General features: G+C 45.6%; 1 protein-coding gene across 2 annotated transcripts in view; it reads left to right on the forward strand.

The window, feature by feature from the left end:
• KREMEN1 (kringle containing transmembrane protein 1) overlaps positions 1–19,464 on the forward strand; it is a 66,851-nt gene that overhangs the window by 41,890 nt on the left and 5,497 nt on the right. The window contains exons 5-8 of one of the 2 annotated variants that reach the window (XM_046025633.1): positions 5,006–5,159; positions 16,555–16,887; positions 17,965–18,126; positions 19,165–19,249. In XM_046025633.1, the coding sequence (XP_045881589.1) occupies positions 5,006–5,159; positions 16,555–16,887; positions 17,965–18,126; positions 19,165–19,249 (734 nt within the window). The remainder of the gene's footprint in view (positions 1–5,005; positions 5,160–16,554; positions 16,888–17,964; positions 18,127–19,164; positions 19,250–19,464) is intronic. The other variant, XM_046025634.1, reaches the window with a different exon arrangement.

Here is a 19,464-nt window from a genome sequence, read left to right on the forward strand (position 1 = left end):
AAAGCCATTAATCAGGCCCAAGCAAGGAGAGTAGCCTGCAAGGTCTGGGGCTTTGTGAGGCCAGTGGCCCAACCCGATGGACTGATTGGTTGCTTGCAGAGCATATAAGTAAATATACTGAGGATAATGGAAGCCAGATTTCTCACTGTAGGAGAAGTGAAGCCTATAGTATCAGGCAGGGATTGAAGTTATTAGTATAGTATATGGTTTTGATATATAGAGAGACAGATATGGAAATAAGTATAAACATGTTTATAGGTCCGTGTGTGTATTTGTATATACATATATATTTCTTATATCTGTCCACTGAGAGGACCTGGGAACAGTGACACAGTGGTTCCACAGAGCACACTTAGTGCTCAGATCTTGGTTTCTAGGTATTGTTCTTTTTTTACTTTTTTTTTAAGATTGTATTTGTTTATTTGACAGAGAGAGACAGTGAGAGAGAGAGCACAAGCAAGGGGAGGGGCAGAGGGAGAAGCAGACTCCGTGCTCAGCAAGGGAGGGAATCTGACCCTGGACTCGATCCCAGGACCCTGGGATCATGACCTAAACCGAAGGCAGATGCCTAACTGACTGAGCCCCCCAGGCACCCCTAGATATTGTTTTTCATTAAATAAGAATTAGGGCTCTGTCCTGAGAAAGTGCAAGAAGAGCCTGAAGCATGTTGTACAATAAAGTAAGGAATGGTGAGGGCTGTCAAAAGGACACAGGAACCAACTGGAAGGGTCTCCACTGTCCAACTCTAACATAATTTGAGCTTTAAAACAAAAATGGTAGCAATAGGGGCACCTGGGTGTCTCTGATGGTTAAGCGTCTCCCTTTGGCTCAGATCATGGTCCCAGGGTCCTGAGATTGAGCTCAAAAGGGAGCCTTCTTCTCCATTCCCCTCTACCCCTTCCCACTGCTCATATACACACCTGCGTGGGATTCTGTCTATCTCCCTCTGTCCCTCTCCCCCTCTAAAATAAATAAATCTTTAAAAAGAAAGAGCAGCTATCAAAAAATCTAAAGCTAATGTTATATTCCATAGTGGAAGGTTCAGTTCTTTCTGCTTAAAATTCAGCACAAACAATGATGCCCAATCTCACCTCTTCTATTCAGCACTGTACTTGAGATCCTCGCTAATGAAATAAAGCAAGAAAAAGAAAGGCATGTAGGTTGGAAAGGAGGAAATTTTTTTCTTAATTTATGGACAACATGGTCAAGTATGTAGACAGTTCTACACAAAGGCTATTGAAAATAATAAGTAAATTTATCAGGGTTGCATGTTATAAGGTCATATACAAAAATCAGTTGCGTTTCTATGTACTAGCAGTGAACAGTTGGAAAATAAAATTTTTAAATTCCATTTACAGCAGCATAAATAATCTCAGAATTAACAAAGGATATTAAAGACCTATATCCCAAATAGTGTATAACATTGCAAGAGAAAATTAAGTTCTAAATAAATAGAAATACAGACATTGTGGGGCGCCTGGGTGGCTCAGTCAATTAAGTGTCCAACTCTTGATTTCGGTTCAGGTCTTCTGGCTCCTCACTCAGCAGGGAGTCTGCTGGAGATTTTTCTCTCTTTCTCTCTGTCCCTCCCCACCACTCTCTCTCTCTCTCTCTTTCACTCTCAAATAAATAAATCTTTTTTTTTTTTAATACAGACATTGTTCACGGATTGGAAGACTTAATATTGTTAAAATGTCAGCTTTTCCCAGATTGATGTATGGATTCAATGCAATCCCAATCAAAAATGATAGTTTTTTTTTAATTGTTAAGCTAATCCTTAAATGTTATATGGAAAGGCAGAGAACCTAGAATAACCAAAATAATTCTGAAAAAGATCAAGTCTAGAGGACTCATTCTGCCTGATCTCAAGACTTTCCGTAAAGCTATAGTAATCAAGAGAGTGGTATTGGCATAAGAATAATTGCATATATCAGGGTTAGCAAACAGTGGTACATGGGCCAAAACTTACTACCCGTCAACCCAGTAAATAAATTTTCAACTTTTGTGTGTCAGGGACACTATGAAGAAAATGAAAAAATAACTCACAGAATAGGAGAAAATATTTATGAATCCTATATCTGAATAAGGATTTAATGTCCAGAATCTATAAAGATCTCTTACAACTTGACAATAAAAGGACAACTGAATTAAAAAATAGGCAAATGGGTTGAATAGACATTTCTCTATAGAAGACGTACAAATGGCCAATAAGCACATGGAAATATGCTCATATTATTAGTCTTGAGGGAAATGCAAATCAAAACCATAATGAGATATTGCAACAATAAATAACCCATGGCTATAAGTAAAAAAAAAAATTTTTTTAAAGATAAAACAAGCATCAGTGAAGATGTGGAGAAATTGGAATCCTCATACTTTGCTGGTGGAAATGTAAACTAGTGCTGTGGAGCAGCTAAGACCGCTGCCGTGGAAAACAGTTTGGCAGTTTCTCAAAAAGTTAAACGTAACCTTTTAAACCAGCAATTCCACTCTTGCGTATATACCTAAGAGAGTTGAAAATGTATGTTCACACAAAAATGTATGCATATGTGTTCATAGCAGCATTATTCAGAATAGTCCCAAACTGTAAATAACTCAGTGTCCATTAACTGATGAAGAAATAAATACAGTGTGCTATAGCCACGCTTTTTTTTTTTTTAAGATTTTATTTATTTATTTGACAGAGAGAGCGTGAGCATAAGTAGGGGTTGCTGGAGAGGGAGAAGCAGACTCCCGCTGAGCAGGGAGCCTGATGTGGGGCTTGATCCCAGGACCCCAGGATCATGACCTGAGCTGAAGCCACCCAGGTGCCCCACATCCATACTTTTGAACACAACTCAGCAACAGAAAGAAGATACAGTAAAACGTACTGATACACACAACAACATGGATGAATGGCCAAAACATTATGCTAATTGGAAGAAATCAAACACAAAAGACTACACGCACAACTCAAAATGGATCTTGGGTCTAACTAGAATGTAAAACTATAAAACTTTTAGGGGAAAAGAGGGGAGAAAATCTTCGTGACCGAGGTTTACCTGGGTTTACATAGAAAGTACTTAGGTGTAAGTAATATCAAAAGCATGATCCGTAAAAGAAATAATTGGTAAATGAACTTCACCAAAATTTAAAACTTTTGCTCTGTGAAAGACATTTTTTAAAGAATGAAAAGACAGGCCATAGCCTAGAAGAGGATATTTGCGAATCGCATATGCAGCAGAGGACTTACATGTAGGTTGCATACAAAAACTAAAAACTCAGTAGTTAAAAAAAAATTTTTTTTTTTTTTAATTTGAAAAATGGGGCGCCTGGGTGGCTCAGTTGGTTAAGGACTGCCTTCGGCTCAGGTCACGATCCCAGAGTCCCCGATCAAGTCTGCATCAGGCTTCCAGCTCTGCAGGGAGTCTGTTTCTCCCCTCTCATGCTCTCTCTCACTCACTCTCTAATAAACAAATAAAGTCTTTTAAAAAATACCTCTAAAATTTAAAAAATGGGCAAATGACTTGATACTTCACCAGAGAGGTTATACAGATGACAAACGAGCACATGAGAAGACATTCGGTATCATTAACCACTAGGGTAATGCAAATGAAACCTATGATGAGATACCACTACATACCTCTTAGAATGGCTAAAATAAAATATACTGACAATAATGTGTGTTGACAAGGATATGGAGCAACTGGAACTCATACGTTGTTTTGAATGTAAAATGGTGCAGTCACTGGAAAACAGTTTGGTGGTTTCTTATAACCATAAACTTACCTTATAACCCAGCATCCCCATTCCCAGTTACTTACTCTGGAGAAATGAAAGCTATGTACACACAAAACTATACACAGATGTTTTTAACAACTCTATCCATAATCATAAATAACTAGAAACAACCCAATGGATTAACAAACAGTGGTATATCTGTGCAATGGACTTACTACTCAGCCATAAAAAGGAGTGAACTATTGATCTATGCACCATTTTGGATGAATCTCAAAGACATTGCGCTAAGTGGAAAGCCAGTCTTAAAAGCTTACATACTATATCATTCCATTTATATGATGCCTTCGTCCATTCTGCCTGCAGTAATAAAATTACCATAGATCAGGTCAATAAACATTTATTTCTCATAGTTCCGGAGGCTAGAAGTATAAGATCAAGGTTGTTGGCAGATTGGGTATTTAATGAGAGCATGTCTCCTAGTTCATAGATGGCCATCTTGCTGTGTTCCTCACATGACAGAAGGACCCAGGGAGCTCTCTGGGGTCTCCTCTATAAGAGCACTAACCCCATGCACGAAGGCTCTGTTCTTGTGCCCTAATTTACCAGAGGCTCCGTGTCCACATGCCCTCACACTGGGAGTTAAGATTTCAACATACGGCTTTTGAGGGCACATAAACATTCTGTCTTAACATGTGATATTCTTGAAAAAACAAAACCATAGTAACAGCAAACCAATAGGTAGTTGTGAAGGTTTATTTATGGAGGGGGAACTATAAAGCAGGTTCAGGATAGGAAGGTTTTTGGGGCCATGTGCCTGTGCTGCATGCTGATGGTAGGGGTGGTTGTCAACATGGGTTGAAGTGCTAGAACTATATACCATATAAATAGTTCTACCGTATGGTAATAAATAAAATGAAAAGTTTTAACAGGGCCTGTAATAAGTTTGTGGTGGGGACTAGCCATAAAGCACCTACTGCCTGGAACACAGTAAACGTTCAATAAAATGCAGAGCTGCTGTTATTAATGTTTCAAGTTAGTGGGTTCCCCCCCCCCAGTGCCTGCCTTCAAACTCACTTAAACACAGTAGAGGTGCAGGCAGTAAAAGGGATGCTCGCCCGAAGGGGAAACATGGTAACTGATAGTGTGTAACGAGTGTCCAGGGAGGGGAGCAAGGGTGAGACCCCAGGAAGAGGGACCCAGCTGGGGGCTGACCCTGCCAAGCTCCTTTTGGGCAGCTGACACTCCAGACTGACACTTACCCAGTGCTGTTTCTCTGCTATGACAGTTTGCTGGGATGGAGTCGGGCTATGCTTGCTTCTGTGGAAATAATCCTAATTACTGGAAGTACGGGGAGGCAGCCAGCACTGAGTGCAACAGCGTCTGTTTCGGGGATCACACCCAGCCCTGTGGCGGCGACGGCAGGATCATCCTCTTTGACAGTGAGTACGCCCTGTGCCCATTGCTGCCCAAGACCCAGGAACACTTGTGCCAGAGAAACAACTGGACCAGCCTTCCTCTCTTCCATTCATTCATTCATGTAGCAATACTTATCAAGCACCTCCTGCAGGCCAGGCCCTGACCAACCCTGGGGATGCAACACTGACCTAGCAGACTCGGCCCCTGTCCTCCAGAAGGAAGGACAGACATTTAGTTGTGCCATGTGCTCTGAAGAGATGAGGCCTGTCACAGGATACTTAGGCAGCTTAGAAAAGACGACCTTTGCAGCTTAACACAGACACTGGTATAGCTCTTCAGTATTAGCCTTAAGGTCCTCTTGTTTGTTTGTTTGTTTGTTTTTTAAAGATTTTATTTATTTCTTTGACAGAGAGAGAGATCACAAGCAGGCAGAGAGGCAGGCAGAGAGAAAGGAGGAAGCAGGCTCCCTGCTGAGCAGCGAGCCCGATGCGGGGCTCGATCCCAGGACCCTGAGATCATGACCTGAGCCGAAGGCAGCAGCTTAATCCACTGAGCCACCCAGGCGCCCCAGGTCCTCTTGTTTTAATCGACTTCCAAGCACTTTAAAGTTTTGGCATTGGTGTTGCAGCAGTTTTGCAGCTGAGAAGAGAGCATATGCTTCCAGCCTCCTCTCTTGACCCACCATATCTGTGAGATGCTGGCTAGGGGCAGGGTGCACTGCAGATGGGGTATGGATCTGGGGCCTTGACCTCTCCTGCACTGTGTTCTTATCACTGGCCTACCTGATCCCTCCTCATAACCACCATCCCCTGTATCCCACTCAGTGATGCTAAGACTTTGGGAGAGCCATAGTACCAGTATAGCACCAGATTTTGGTAGAAAGGGTAGAAAGTAGATTGTCACAAGTGAGACAGACAAAAGGAAAGACTTGAGGTTACTAAGATATACTACAGAGTCCATAGGTCTTTGCTAGGCACTGGGATACAGTAGATACACTCTTGACATCTCAACCTGACCGAGTGGCCCAGTTTCAAGCAGAAATGTCATATGCTCTGTTAGTTTCCTAGGGCTCTCATAACAAATGATCGCAAGCCAGGAGCATTAAAGCAACAGAAATGTATTCTGTCATAGTTTGGGAGGCTAGAAGTTCAAAATCATGGTGTTGTCAATGCTCTATTGAAGCATCCATCCATGCTCCTTCTGAAGGCCCCAGGGAAGAATCCTTTGCTTCGTTCGAGCCTCTGGCCATTGCTGGCAGTCCTTGGCATCCCTTGGCTTGGAGTTGCATCACTGCAATCTCTGCCTCCTCCTTCACATGGCCATTGTCCCTCTGTCCATCAGTGCCTCTGTGTCTCTCTGTATCTTCTTGTAAGGGCATCTAGTCTCTAGATGAGCCCACTCTCATCTAGTGTGGGCTCATTTAACTTGTTCACATCTATAAGGACACTATTTCTAAATAAGGTCACATTCACAACTACCAGGCATGGAACATGTCTCCTTTGGAGGACACACTTCGGCTACTACATACGGTGGCTGTAAAGCCTAAGCCTTTTGCAGGTTATGGCTTAGACGTCGTCAGAAGTGTGTGTTTGGACAGAGGACAGGGGAACGCTTGGCAAGCAGAACTCATGTGGTCAACTATTGGTCTTTTTAGGTGAGTGTGCCTGCTGGAGACTGCCAGTGGCTCCCTGTACATTCTGTTATGTCAAGACAAATGCTCAGTTGAGTACCTCTGTTAAAACTAAAGACTGAGACTTGCCTGATGTTTAAGAAAGGTTGGCAGATGGGGCGCCTGGGTGGCTCAGTGGGTTAAGCCGCTGCCTTCGGCTCAGGTCATGATCTCGGGGTCCTGGGATCGAGTCCCGCGTCGGGCTCTCTGCTCGGCAGGGAGCCTGCTTCCCCCCTCTCTCTATCTACTTGTGATCTCTCTCTGTCAAATAAATAAATAATCTTTTTAAAAAAAAAAAAAAAAGAAAGGTTGGCAGATAATACGCCCTGCACTTCTATTTAAGTTTTCGCTTCCAAAGTCTATTATTATAAGATCCTCTGCCTTGACACCCTACCCCTGGAGAGTATATTTGCAGAGCTTACAATTTGCCTGGTCTACTCCTAAGTGAAAAAAAGAAAGGAATAAAACATTGAGTGTGTAGGGGCGCCTGGGTGGCTCAGTGGATTAAGCCGCTGCCTTGGGCTCGGGTCATGATCTCGGGGTCCTGGGATCGAGCCCCACGTCGGGCTCTCTGCTCATCAGGGAGCCTGCTTCCTCCTCTCTCTCTGCCTGCCTCTCTGCCTACTTGTGATCTCTCTCTCTGTCAAATAAATAAAATAAAAAATCTTAAAAAAAAAAACATTGAGTGTATATTAAGTGTATTAAGGTTTTATATAAATTATCAATCTATATAAATTAGGCCCTGTTGGCAGCCATCTGAGGAAGGCATTATTATCATCACTGTCATTGTACAGAAGAGAGTTCTAGGACATGAAGAGGATAGATATCTTGCCAGGGCTCACACGGCCAATAAGCCATGGGATTAGACAGTAAAGAAAAGAAAAGCAGGGTGTGTGGGTTCGCTACCTGTTTTTCTACTTTAAACAGAACATAGTGTTAATTTTTTTTTACTGGAGAGTAGATGTTGGTGAGCATATGGAGAAATTGGATCCCTCATACATTTGCTAGTGGAAATGTTAAATGGTACAGCTGCTCTGGAAAACAGTCTGGCAGTTTCTCAAACATGAAGCAGAATTACCTTATGACCCAGCAATTCCACTCCTAGATATAGACCCAAGAAGGCTGAAAACATATGTTCCCACAGAAACTTGTATAGGAACCTTCACAGCAACACTGTTTGTAATAGCCCCCAAAGTGGCACCAACCCAAAAGTCCATCAATGGAAGAAAGGATCGACAAAATGTGTTATATCTGTGCAATGGAATATTATTCAGCCACAAAAAGGAACGAAATAATGATGCAGACTACAACAAGGTTGAACCTTGAAAACATGACGCTAAGTGACAGAAACCAGACTCAGGCCACATATTTTATGAGTCCATATACGGGAAATGTCCAGAATAGCCAAATCCATTCAGACAGAAAACAGATTAATGATCGTCAAGGGCTGAGGAGAAAGGAGGGATGGGAAGTGATTGCTTAGTGGGTACGGGTTTTCTTGTTGGGGTGATAAATATAGGCCAGAACGAGATGTCCGTGGTTATACCTCATGGAGCCTATAACACATACCACTGAACTATACGTTTTTAAAATTGTTAAAATGGTAGATTTTATATGGTTAAAAAATAGAATACTTTTATATGGTAAGCACTCATTTAGCACATTTTTATGGAGTGTCTGCTGTGTGGCAGATAAAATGATGGTTTTTTTAGTGCAGTGCCTATACCAGGGATATCAGATGGAAATAATTTGCTTTAAAGTCAGTCCCGTACCAAGCATCATCTTTGGTACTGGAAATATATCTAGAAGATAGCACTGGGGGGCACCTGGGTGGCTCAGTGGGTTAAGCCTCTGCCTTCGGCTCAGGTCATGATCTCGGGGTCCTGGGATCGAGTCCCGCATCAGGCTCTCTGCTGGGTGGGGAGCCTGCTTCCCCCTCTCTCTCTGCCTGCCTCTCTGCCTACTTGTAATCTCTGTCTGTCAAATAAATAAATAAAAACCTTAAAAAAAAAAAAAAGATAGCACTGGGCCTCACACAAAGGTGCAGTATGATGAATTAATTATAATGAAAATAGGGGCGCCTGGGTGGCTCAGTGGTTTAAAGCCTCTGCCTTCGGCTCAGGTCATGATCTCAGGGTCCTGGGATCGAGTCCCGCATCGGGCTCTCTGCTCGGCAGGGAGCCTGCTTCCTCCTCTCTCCCTCTCTGCCTGCCTCTCTGCCTACTTGTGATCTCTGTCTGTCAAATAAATAAATAAAATCTTTAAAAAGAAAAAAAAATTATAATGAAAATAACTGCTGTTTGTTGAGTGCTTGCTGTGTGCTAGCCTGAAGCTGGGTGCTTTTGTTTATGTTATTTGATACTTGCAACAGCCCTGTTGATAAGAAAACTGTGTGGATCAAAAGAGAAAGTGATTTGTCCAAGTAAATAAGAGCCAAATCGAGAACTCAAACCCAGGTTTGCCACAATTTTTATTTCTCTGTTTTCAGCAGCCAGAATCCCTTTCATTAAGAATAATAAGACAGGGGTCTTATTGATATGATAAATCAATATGATAAATGTGATAAATGATAAGGGGTCCCATTTAATGCTCTAAAAGCATGTGAACAGGGTGGGCCCAGTGGCTCTGATTATCATGAAACTGGCCCCTTCTGCAGCCATCCAGAAGCTGCCTTCTCTGGCTCCCCTTCCTTTAGGAGGAATGAGGAGGTTGGCATTCGGAGAAGCTCCAGCCTCCAGAGGCCCTGGTCGTGCTGACCGGCAGAGGCCCCTGACAGTAGCCCACTCCAGTGACCCCCCACTCCCCAGCCCTGCACAGGAAGGTACACTGCAGTCCTGCAGAGATCGTCCGTGCCGTTTCCCGGCCAGAGGGGAAGATCGTCTAAGTAGCACAAGTTCTGCCTCCTGGAAGTCTTTATGATCCATTGGACAAAGCAGAGCACTTTGCACATGGTGACTACAGACTGTCCCATAATTGGGGAGGACAAAAATGTCTCTTTGAGGAGACTAGAGAAGTTAGATGGTGAGAAAAGGGCCAGGTGACGGTTTCCCAGAATATCAGACTCCGCTGCCAGTGTGGCTGGACCCCAGGTCCTGGTCAGGACGTCAGTGAGTTCCTGCTCCTTGCAGAAGGGCGCTCCAGGCTCCTCAGCTCCAGTGGCTCTCAGGCTGCCTTTGTCCCTCAGCAGAGAGACTGGGGAGACAGCCGTCTGCTCAGTCATTATTGCCACATTAAGTTATTTGTCGTAGGCCGTGTGGCTGGTTTTCCAGCAAGCTCTCACGAGCTCCAGGAGGATGTAAAGTGGGCCGTGTGCTGTGTGTCAGGGCGGCATGTGCTGTCCCCAGAATTCAGTGTATTGAATTAACAGAACCAAATAAATGATCAGAGAGGCTGGAATCAATAGTAGATTAGAGACTGCCTAGCGGGCCTCTGGGACCCCTTTTAGCTTCTAGGCATGGAAAGGAGAAATGAGATGTGGGATTGGTCCTTCCTCTGCAACATCAGTTGAGCCCGTACATGTTTTTAGGGCATTGTGCTATTTACTTTCCGTGCGTTCCCTCCCTTTATTATAATACCATGAAGCAGATACTGTTTCCTTATTTGCCTGAGGACAGCAGAGGTTCATAAAAGCTCAGGAGCTTGCCCAAGGTCCCACAGATGGAAATTCTTCCCCCATGGAACTTCTATTTTAGTGGGAAGAGAGAAGATTAATGGTAAAAATATATATATACACACATGGAGGGCCTGGGGTCCAGTAGGACCTGACTGCTAGGATTGCCTTAGTAATTGTACCTCCTAGACTTCCAGACGCCATCAGTCATGTGATGGAACATCACTGCATGTATCACTGAGGAGAAAAATACTTCCAACTAAACAGTGACATGCACTGATGGACAGACACAGTCCAGTCTGAAAGATTAAAATGTTCCCCTTAGAACTAATGAAATATGGTAATCTCTTCTGCTTTTCTGGGTGCCAGTCCAGTGGAATCTGATTCAAGGCTGGGACCCATTTGTTTGTTTGTTTGCTGAGACATGCCAGTACCGTTCACGTCTGGAAGCAGAGCACTCAGCTGCATCCGGGGGAGGCTAGCTGTTCCCGCTGATGCCTGAAGTCCTTCCTGAAGAAACTGACTGAGCTAATATTGAGACAGGATGGACATGCTAAATCCAAGAAGGCAGGAGAACACTGGCTTTCTGCCACCAGAGGTTTCGCCCAGGGCTGTTTAGGGCCCCCGGCTGCCAAGGTTGTATGTGGCAAGCTACTCTCCCCTTCAAAAATAAGATCTTGCATGTATTCCTAAATTTCAGGTTTCCTGTTGAATTATCACTAAATTTTAATAATCTATCTTAGATGTCATGAGTTTGCTTTCAAAATTGCCATGGCACACAAAATCTGCATGGCACACATCTGGAAATTGAAAGCTCTAAGTTGAAGGTCGGCCTTCACTGGTGAAATACCAGTTTAACCTGAACACTTGATCCTTTACAAATAATAATAATAGTATAGCTAATACTTACTGAGCTTACACTATGTGCCAGATCCTATCCTACACACTTTATGTAGATTAACTCCTTTTAGTTCTTGTAAAACCCCTAAGGAAGAAACTTACTATTTTCATCTCATGGATGAGGAACCGAGGTGTATGGAAATTATCTTGTTCAAATTCACACTTAGGATGTGGGAAAGTCAGGTTGATTATGTAGGGAATCTTTCTTTACAGCTTTCCTTTTTATAAAAAATGTAGGTTTGGGGCGCCTGGGTGGCTCAGTTGGTTGGGCAGCTGCCTTCAGCTCGGGTCATGATTCCAGGGTCCTGCTCAGCAGAGAGCCTGTTTCTCTCCCTCTGCCTGCCGCTCTGCTTGCTTGTGTTCTCTCTGTATCTCTCTGTCAAATAAATAAATGATCTTTTAAAAAATTTAAAATGTTGGTTTTTCAAGGTCTAATTTAGATTAAGTAAAAACCACCCTTCTGGTTGAACACTTTGACAACATTTGATGAATGCCTACACGCTCAAGATACAGAATGTTTTCATCTCCTCAGAAAGATCTCTTGTCCCCTCTGCGGTCAGTCCTCTCTCTACCCCCAGCCCTGAGCAACCACTCATCTGTCTTCCATCTGTATAGTTTTGTCTTTGGAATAAGGTCATATAAATGGAATCATGGAGTACTTAACCATTTATTTCTGGGTCCTTTCACTTCAAGTAGTGCTCTTGAGATTCACCCATGATTGTTTCCGAAGCTCCTTTTTAGTGCTGAGAAGCACGTCTTTGTACAGATATGTCACAATTTGTTCATCCATTTATCCGCTGATAAGCATTGATCTGTCTGTGGTCAAGATGCTCCGAACCTGCCCTTAGCCTGTACACACAGGCGTATGTGTGAACATGTGCTTTCATTTCTCCTGGGATTTCAGGGTCATGTGCTAAGTGCGTTTTTGTCATCGTAGGACACTGCCAGCTGTTTTCCAAAGTGGCTCCCCAATTTTCCATTCTGACAGACAATACGTGAGACTTCCAGTTGCCCCACATCCTCTCCTGCCCTTTGTATAATCTGTTTTCTTTTAGCATTAGCCATTCTAGCAGGTGCACTGTGGCAACTCATTGTGGTTTTAATTTGCATGGCCATAATTACCAGTGATGTTGAACACCCTTTCATGTTCTTATTTGCCATCATCTTCTCTCAGCTTTTGTATGAGAAAGCCTTTTTTCAGCTTCATTGTAGAAAATCGTTTTTGCTGGATATTGAATCCTATGCCGAAAGTTGTTTTGTTTTGTTTTTTTAATTTCAGTCTCTCAAAGTGCTTCTTTGACTTACGGCTTGTACAGTGTCTAGAGATGTCTGCTCTGTCTTTGTTCCCTGTATATCATCTTTCCCATCTGCCTGCTTTCAGGATTTCATGTTTGTTTTTGGTTTTCAACATTTGACTCTGATGTGTCTGGGTGTTTTTTTGTTTGCTTTTTAATTTTTGTTTTTATTTATTTTTTTTTTATTTTCTTAGATTCTATTTATTTGACAGAGAGAGAGGGAGAGAGATCACAAGTAGGCAGAGAAGCAGGCCGAGAGAGGAAGGGAAGCAGGCTCCCTGCTGAGCAGAAAGCCCGATGTGGGGCTTAATCCCAAGACCCTGGGATCATGACCTGAGCCAAAGGCAGAGCCTTAACCCACTGAGCCACCCAGGCACCCCTAATTTTTGTTTTTAAACTTATTTGCTTACTATTTGCTGAGATTCTTAAACCACGTTTCATTAACTTGAGAGCATTCTTACCCATTATCTCTTCAAATATTTCTTCTGCCCCCTTCTCTTCTCTTTCTTGAACTCCAGTGGTTAGATCACTTGATATCGTCCCACAGCTACTGGATGTTCTGTTCTTAGCTTTTTTTTTTTTTTTACTCTTTTTTTTTCTTTTTTTCATTTTGCATGATTTCTATTGACCTATTTTCAAATTTATTGATTCTTTCCTCAGCTCTGTGTAGTCCACTTATAAGCCCATCAGAGAAATTCTTCATCTGATAGTTTTATTTTATTTTATTTTTTTAAGATTTTATTTATTTATTTGTCAGAGAGAGAGCGCGAGAGTGAGCACAGGCAGACAGAGTGGCAGGCAGAGACAGAGAGAGAAGCAGGCTTCCCGCTGAGCACGGAGCCCGCCGTGGGACTCGATCCCAGGACGCTGGGATCATGACCTGAGCCGAAGGCAGCCGCTTAACCAACTGAGCCACCCAGGCGTCCCTCTGATAGTTTTATTTCTAGCATTTATATTTGACTCTTTTTTGTCTCCATCTCTCTGCTGGAATTTCTTTTTTTTTTTTTTTAATAAGATTGCATTTATTTATTTGACACACAGAGATCATAAGTAAACAGAGAGGGAGGCAGAGAAAGAGGGAGAAGCAGACTCTCCACTGAGCAGAGAGCCCGATGCGGGGCTCGATCCCAGGACCCTGAGATCATGACCTGAGCTGAAGGCAGAGGCTTAACCCACTGAGCCACCCAGGCGCCCGCCCCTCTGCTGGAATTTCTAATCTGTTCAGGCATGTTGTACATCTTTTCCATTATGTCGTTATTGTAGTAACCATGTGGCACCTGTCTAATAGCTCTAACATCTGTGTCATTATTGAGTCTGATCCTACAGATTGTCTTATCACTTGACAATGAGTCCTTTTTTTTTTGCTGCTTTTTTTTTCTTTTCTTTTTTTGCCGCTTCCTTGCTTGCTTGTTCTATGTGTGTGTTTTAATATTTTGTTGAATGCCATACATTTTGTATAAAAGAACAGTGCAGACTGAGTAAATAGAATTTATACCTGGAAATGGGCAGGTCTGTTCAGTGTGGGGACTGAGCCATTATATCAGATGAGCTGGGTTTGGGTATTATTGTTTCTGTCTTTACCCTCGGTGCTTTCAAATTCTTCCAGCAATAGGCTGCTGTTACCTTGTGCTTAGTGTGGAGCCTGGGATGCCCGTGGTTTTTTCCTTTTCTTTTGTTCTATTCCACCGTCAGCTTTGAGTAGCTCCTGTGTGCCTTTGCCAAAGAGGGGATCTTTCTCTGCACTCTTTCCCCTCCCTCAGTGGTAGACGACTGTTGTTGTTACTTGGTGCTGTGCTCCAGGCCAGCTAAGGGGGCTCCTTGGGCCTCCTGCCTCATCCTCCGTGTTAGGACGTTACTGGGCCTCAGACGTGGGGCCTTTACAGCATTCCCACAGACCCCCTTCTTCTCCTACAGTCAAACACTGCCTTGTATCTCCAGAAAGAGAATTTCCCGCCCCTCCCAGCGGGCGGCAGACCTCTGTTTTGCATTGATACAGGACCTGGGGGCTCAGGGCAACCAGGGGCTGATGGCTTTTGCCTCTGCTTTTCCCTAAGAAGCAGTGGCTACTCTGGCAGGAAGGTGAGAGTCTCCTGCTCCCTCCGCAGAGGCAAACAGATTTTACTTCTACCCTCCAACAGCCCTGAGAACAAGAGCATTTACTGTTCCTCCACTTGAGGCCTTTGGCTCTTTTGAGAGGAAGGTCCAGAAGCAGGCGGTGTTTCACACTTGTCCCCCAACAGCCGTGTCCTGTACAAGTGCCACCCAGGGGGTCTCTATGTCTCCTTCCCTATCCCAGTCATTCCATTTTTTTTTTTTTTTTTTTACGATTTTATTTATTCATTAGAAAGAGAGAGAGCACAAGCAGGGGGAAGAGGCAGAGAGAGGGAGAAGCAGACTCTCCGCTGAGCTGGGAGTCTGACATGGGGCTCATCCCAGGACCCTGGGATCACAACCTGAGCCGAAGGCAGACGCTTAACCGACGACGGAGCCTCCCAGGCGCCCTAGATCCCAGTCATTCTTGTGGGCACTGGGTGGAGGTCCTCACAGAACTGCTTGCAAGTGGGTGTAGACTCCTGCTGTGTCTGGGGCCCCTGCTCATTCTAGACTGAGAGGCTGGCCCACACTGAACCTCTTAGCTCCTTTCTTCTTCCTGTCTTTTTTGGTGGCCACCTCTTCCTCTCATGCTCTGTGGAAGATGAAACGTCTTGTGTGGCCTGACTCTCCTCTGAGGGGCTTCTTCACTTTTTAGAGTTAAATACGCTTGGTTGTCTTGACACTTCAGCCTTCTGATGGGTTGAGGAAGAGTTTTGAGCTTTTTCCCATTGTTCAGATGGAAGCAGCATTCTCTTAACTGCTTTCTACATACCAAAGGGAAGTGGAAGTCCACCCAAAGCCTCCTTTTTATTTTTTTTATTTTTATTTTTTAGATTTTATTTATTTATTTGACAGAGAGAGCGATCACAAGCAGGCAGAGAGACAGGCAGAGAGAGGTGGGGGGGAAGCAGGCTCCCTGCTGAGCAGAGAGCCCGATGCAGGGCTCGATCCCAGGAACCGGAGACCATGACCCGAGCTGAAGGCAGAGACTTAACCCACTGAGCCACCCAGGCACCCCCAAAGCCTGCTTTTTAAACCCCAGTCCTGCACTCCCCCTCAAGGACTTTCATTTCCAGGATCTTGTTCACACTTCGCTAAGATGCAGGGAAGGGGTTGTATCCCCGTCCTAGAAACCCCCAATCCAAAAGGGGAGTCCACAGCAGCCAAATGTGCTTTATGCAGAGTGAGCGGAACCAAGCATTTCCCCCAGGCAGAGTCACTGCTTGTGCCACAGTGTGTGGGGGGACCCTCACGTAAGCACTGTGCCCCAGGTATCGGGGATGCCCGAGCAGCTGCAAAGCCCTTCTCTTTTTTATGACTTCACCTCATCAAGTGTCTCCCTGCAAAGAGGCCCCTGTGTTTACATGTGCTTCATCTCATCTGTCCTCACGTGTCCGTGTGATACAGGAACAAGTGGCGGCCTGTCCATCCTCCCAACTGAGAGAGGCAAGAGTTCTGGAAGTGAGGTGCAGCCCTTGGGGTCACAGAGCCCAGCTGGTTCCGAACCCAGACTCTCTGACTCCAGCCCGGCCCCCGTGGAGGGAGCCCCATGTCAGGCTCCCAGCTCAGCGGAGAGTCTGCCCCCCTGCCCCCCAGCACAGCCACTGCGCGGTGTGCTAATTCTGAGGTTGCCTGGGCAAAAAAAAAAAACCTCCACAGTCATTTGTTCAGGGTTTAAGCTATTCATTCTGTGATTTGATCCTGAAACATAAGACAGTCTGGTTTTGTAGACGAAAAACATACCAAACTGGATCATGTTCGTTAGGAAGAGTTTTGTTCGTAGCAGGTTGGAAAGTGAGCCGTGTGGCTGTGCCCCAGGCTGAGGGCCGGTGTCCTTTTGTCTCCCACAGCTCTCGTTGGCGCCTGCGGAGGGAACTACTCGGCTACGACCTCCGTGGTGTATTCCCCTGACTTTCCCGACACCTACGCCACGGGCAGGGTCTGCTACTGGACCATCCGGGTGCCGGGAGCCTCTCACATCCGCTTCAGCTTCACCTTGTTTGACATCAGGGATTCTGCCGACATGGTGGAGCTGCTGGACGGCTACACCCACCGCGTCCTGGTCCGTTTCAATGGGAGGAACCGCCCACCTCTGTCCTTTAACGTCTCTCTGGATTTTGTCATTTTGTACTTCTTCTCTGATCGCATCAATCAGGCCCAGGGATTTGCTGTCTTATACCAAGGTAACCTTTCCCAGCCTCCTTGAGGGCCCTCCAGGCTGCACCTCGGGCTCCACCGGGACCCTGTGGTGACCCGCAGGTGCCAGGGCGGGTCTTGATGGATGTGAGGCAGGGGCTACGGGCTCAGCTTGCGGATCTTCCCACCTCCCGTTTCAAGACTTGCATACCTTCACAGAAAAGAGCAGCACCTCTCAGTTTCGCTCTGTTAGTTGTTCTGAGGACAGTTTTCATGGCAGGGTTGAAAGAAGAATTGAAAGGAAGAGCTGAGACTGGTAGAATTAGAAGGCTTTAAAAAAGGTCCTTTGGTCGATCCTTCTGCCTCTCGACATCCCAGCCAATCCCAAAAGACTACTTCCCCATCTTTCTTCGGACCCTCCTCAGGGACGCCTGGGTGGCTCAGTTGGAACAGCATGAGGCTCTTCATATCGGGGCCATGAGTTAGAGCTGCATGTGAGGTGTAGAGATTACTTTAAAAAAAATAAACTTTAAAGAAGAAAACAAACAACAAAAAAACCCAATATACCTTAAAAAAACAACAACAACAAAAAACACCCCTTGGTGGAACCCCGCTCTCTGCCCTCTGGTGTGCTCACACACATGCCCGGCACAGCTCTCTGCCAGCACATGAGAAACAGGGGCGTCTGAGACTTGGTCTTTGCTGCGGGCCTTGGGAAGAGCTCAGTCAGCCTGGGCTACAGGAAGTCAGAGGGAGGAGGCCTTCCCGCAGGTGGGAGGGACAGTCTTGAGAACAGGTAGGATTTAGGTCAGTAGATAGGAAGGAAGGAGGCATTCTGGGCAGGGGGCACCATAACTGAAAAGGCACAAGGAAAATAAGAATGCAGGCTCAGGTGTCCTCGAAGAGACCAGTCAAACGGTTAGAAGTTGACAGGTCCTGCCTTCTGGGGCTTTCTGGGCCAGAGCCTGACGGGTTCTGCTCTGGGGCCAGTGGGGTCAGTGGAGAGAACTACACACAGAAACGAATCAGAAAAATGCCTCCTCTTCCTAGCCAGTGCCGCCGCCTCTGAACTTCTCCGTTGTCGGCATCAGCTCTCCCCCATCCTAATTTCTTTGATCTTCCAGCCATCAAGGAAGAGGCGCCACAGGAGAGGCCCACTGCCAACCAGACACTGGCCGAGGTGATCACGGAGCAGGCCAACCTCAGCGTCAGCGCGGCCCGGTCCTCTAAAGTCCTCTACGTCATCACCACCAGCCCCAGCCACCCACCCCAGACCGTCCCAGGTAGCAGTTCCCAGACTCCAACAAAGGGGGTGGAAGCCATGGGGCTCGAGGGCAGCGCTCTTGGCAGTTAGAGAAGGAACTCTCTTCCCAGGCAGGTTGTGGGTACTGGCTCTGTGACTGTCCTGGTCGTTGAAGGACATTTTCTCACTAGCTTGATTCCTTAGTCTTTAGGAGAAGGTGCTCACGTCCAAAGATCCAGCACATGTGCCTTTTGTAAGTTGTGATTAATCAGCTAAGCCAGGGTTTTCCCACTCTGAGGACGTCTTTCTAGAGCGAGTTCAGCTCCCTCAATTCACTGGCAGATACAAGAGCTCGGTCCTTCATTCCTCCATTCAGAAGACCTGTGAGCAGGTCAGTGGTGTCAGGGGCTACCGTAGGCACCAGACTGTGGAATGACCCAAACAAGCGACACCCCTTTCCTCCCGTGGCTTGGAAGTGGGAGGAGACAGACAAGAAGCAAAACAACAGGTCAGACAGTGACAAGAGCTAGAAGAAAAGTCATGTGGGAGAGGGATGAGGTGTCTATGGTTGAAGCTGGCTAACTTGGTGGGTTACGTACTTCCATATTCTCTTTCCTGCCTTGGAAGATCTAGCCGAGGGTTTTCCCCTGCAGGACCCACTTAGGTCAGGGAGGAGAGTCCCTCCAGTGCTTGCTCTGTGTTGTTTGTTTTTGTATCCTGGTAGGATTTCACAGATAAGGAAGCTGAGGCCCAGAGAGTTTATGTAACTCATCTGTGATCGCTCAGTGATTGCACTGGTAAAGACGGAGTATATAGCACTCCTCTCACCTCCCAAGTTGAATGCACTTTGGACCACACTGCCTGCTCCTCTCCGGGAGGGAGCTCTAGAGCAAGGCGAGGAGGTCAGAAGGCCTGGGCTCCTTGCCCACCCAGCTCTCAGCTGCGTTTGGTGGCGGCCCTCACCTGCAGGGGGCTTGTTAGCCACACCTGCGTTTCTGAGCTTCCAGTGGTCACTCAGGGCTTCCAATAGACCCCCTTCTGAGAACGGAGCTCAGACAGGTCCTGTCTTCTGTGCTTGCAGGATGGACAGTGTACGGCCTGGCAACTCTCCTCATCCTTACAGTCACAGCCGTTGTAGCAAAGATACTTCTGCACGTCACATTCAAGTGAGTATGAAAGCTGCCCGGTGCCATGAGGGGAAGGCTCAGAACTCCTTTATCACTGCACTTCCTTCGTCTGGGTACGACTGTGGTATCAGAACGTGATGCCAAAGCCCTTAGTTCTGGGCAGCACAAGGCAGTACGCATTCCTCATTCTCCGTAGAGTGAAATGTACGACTGGACAAATCTCACTGAGGTCTGCGTTCGCTCCTGGCTCACAG

Source organism: Meles meles, chromosome 12 (genome assembly GCF_922984935.1).
Source record: "Meles meles chromosome 12, mMelMel3.1 paternal haplotype, whole genome shotgun sequence".
Taxonomy (NCBI): Eukaryota; Metazoa; Chordata; class Mammalia; order Carnivora; family Mustelidae; genus Meles; species Meles meles.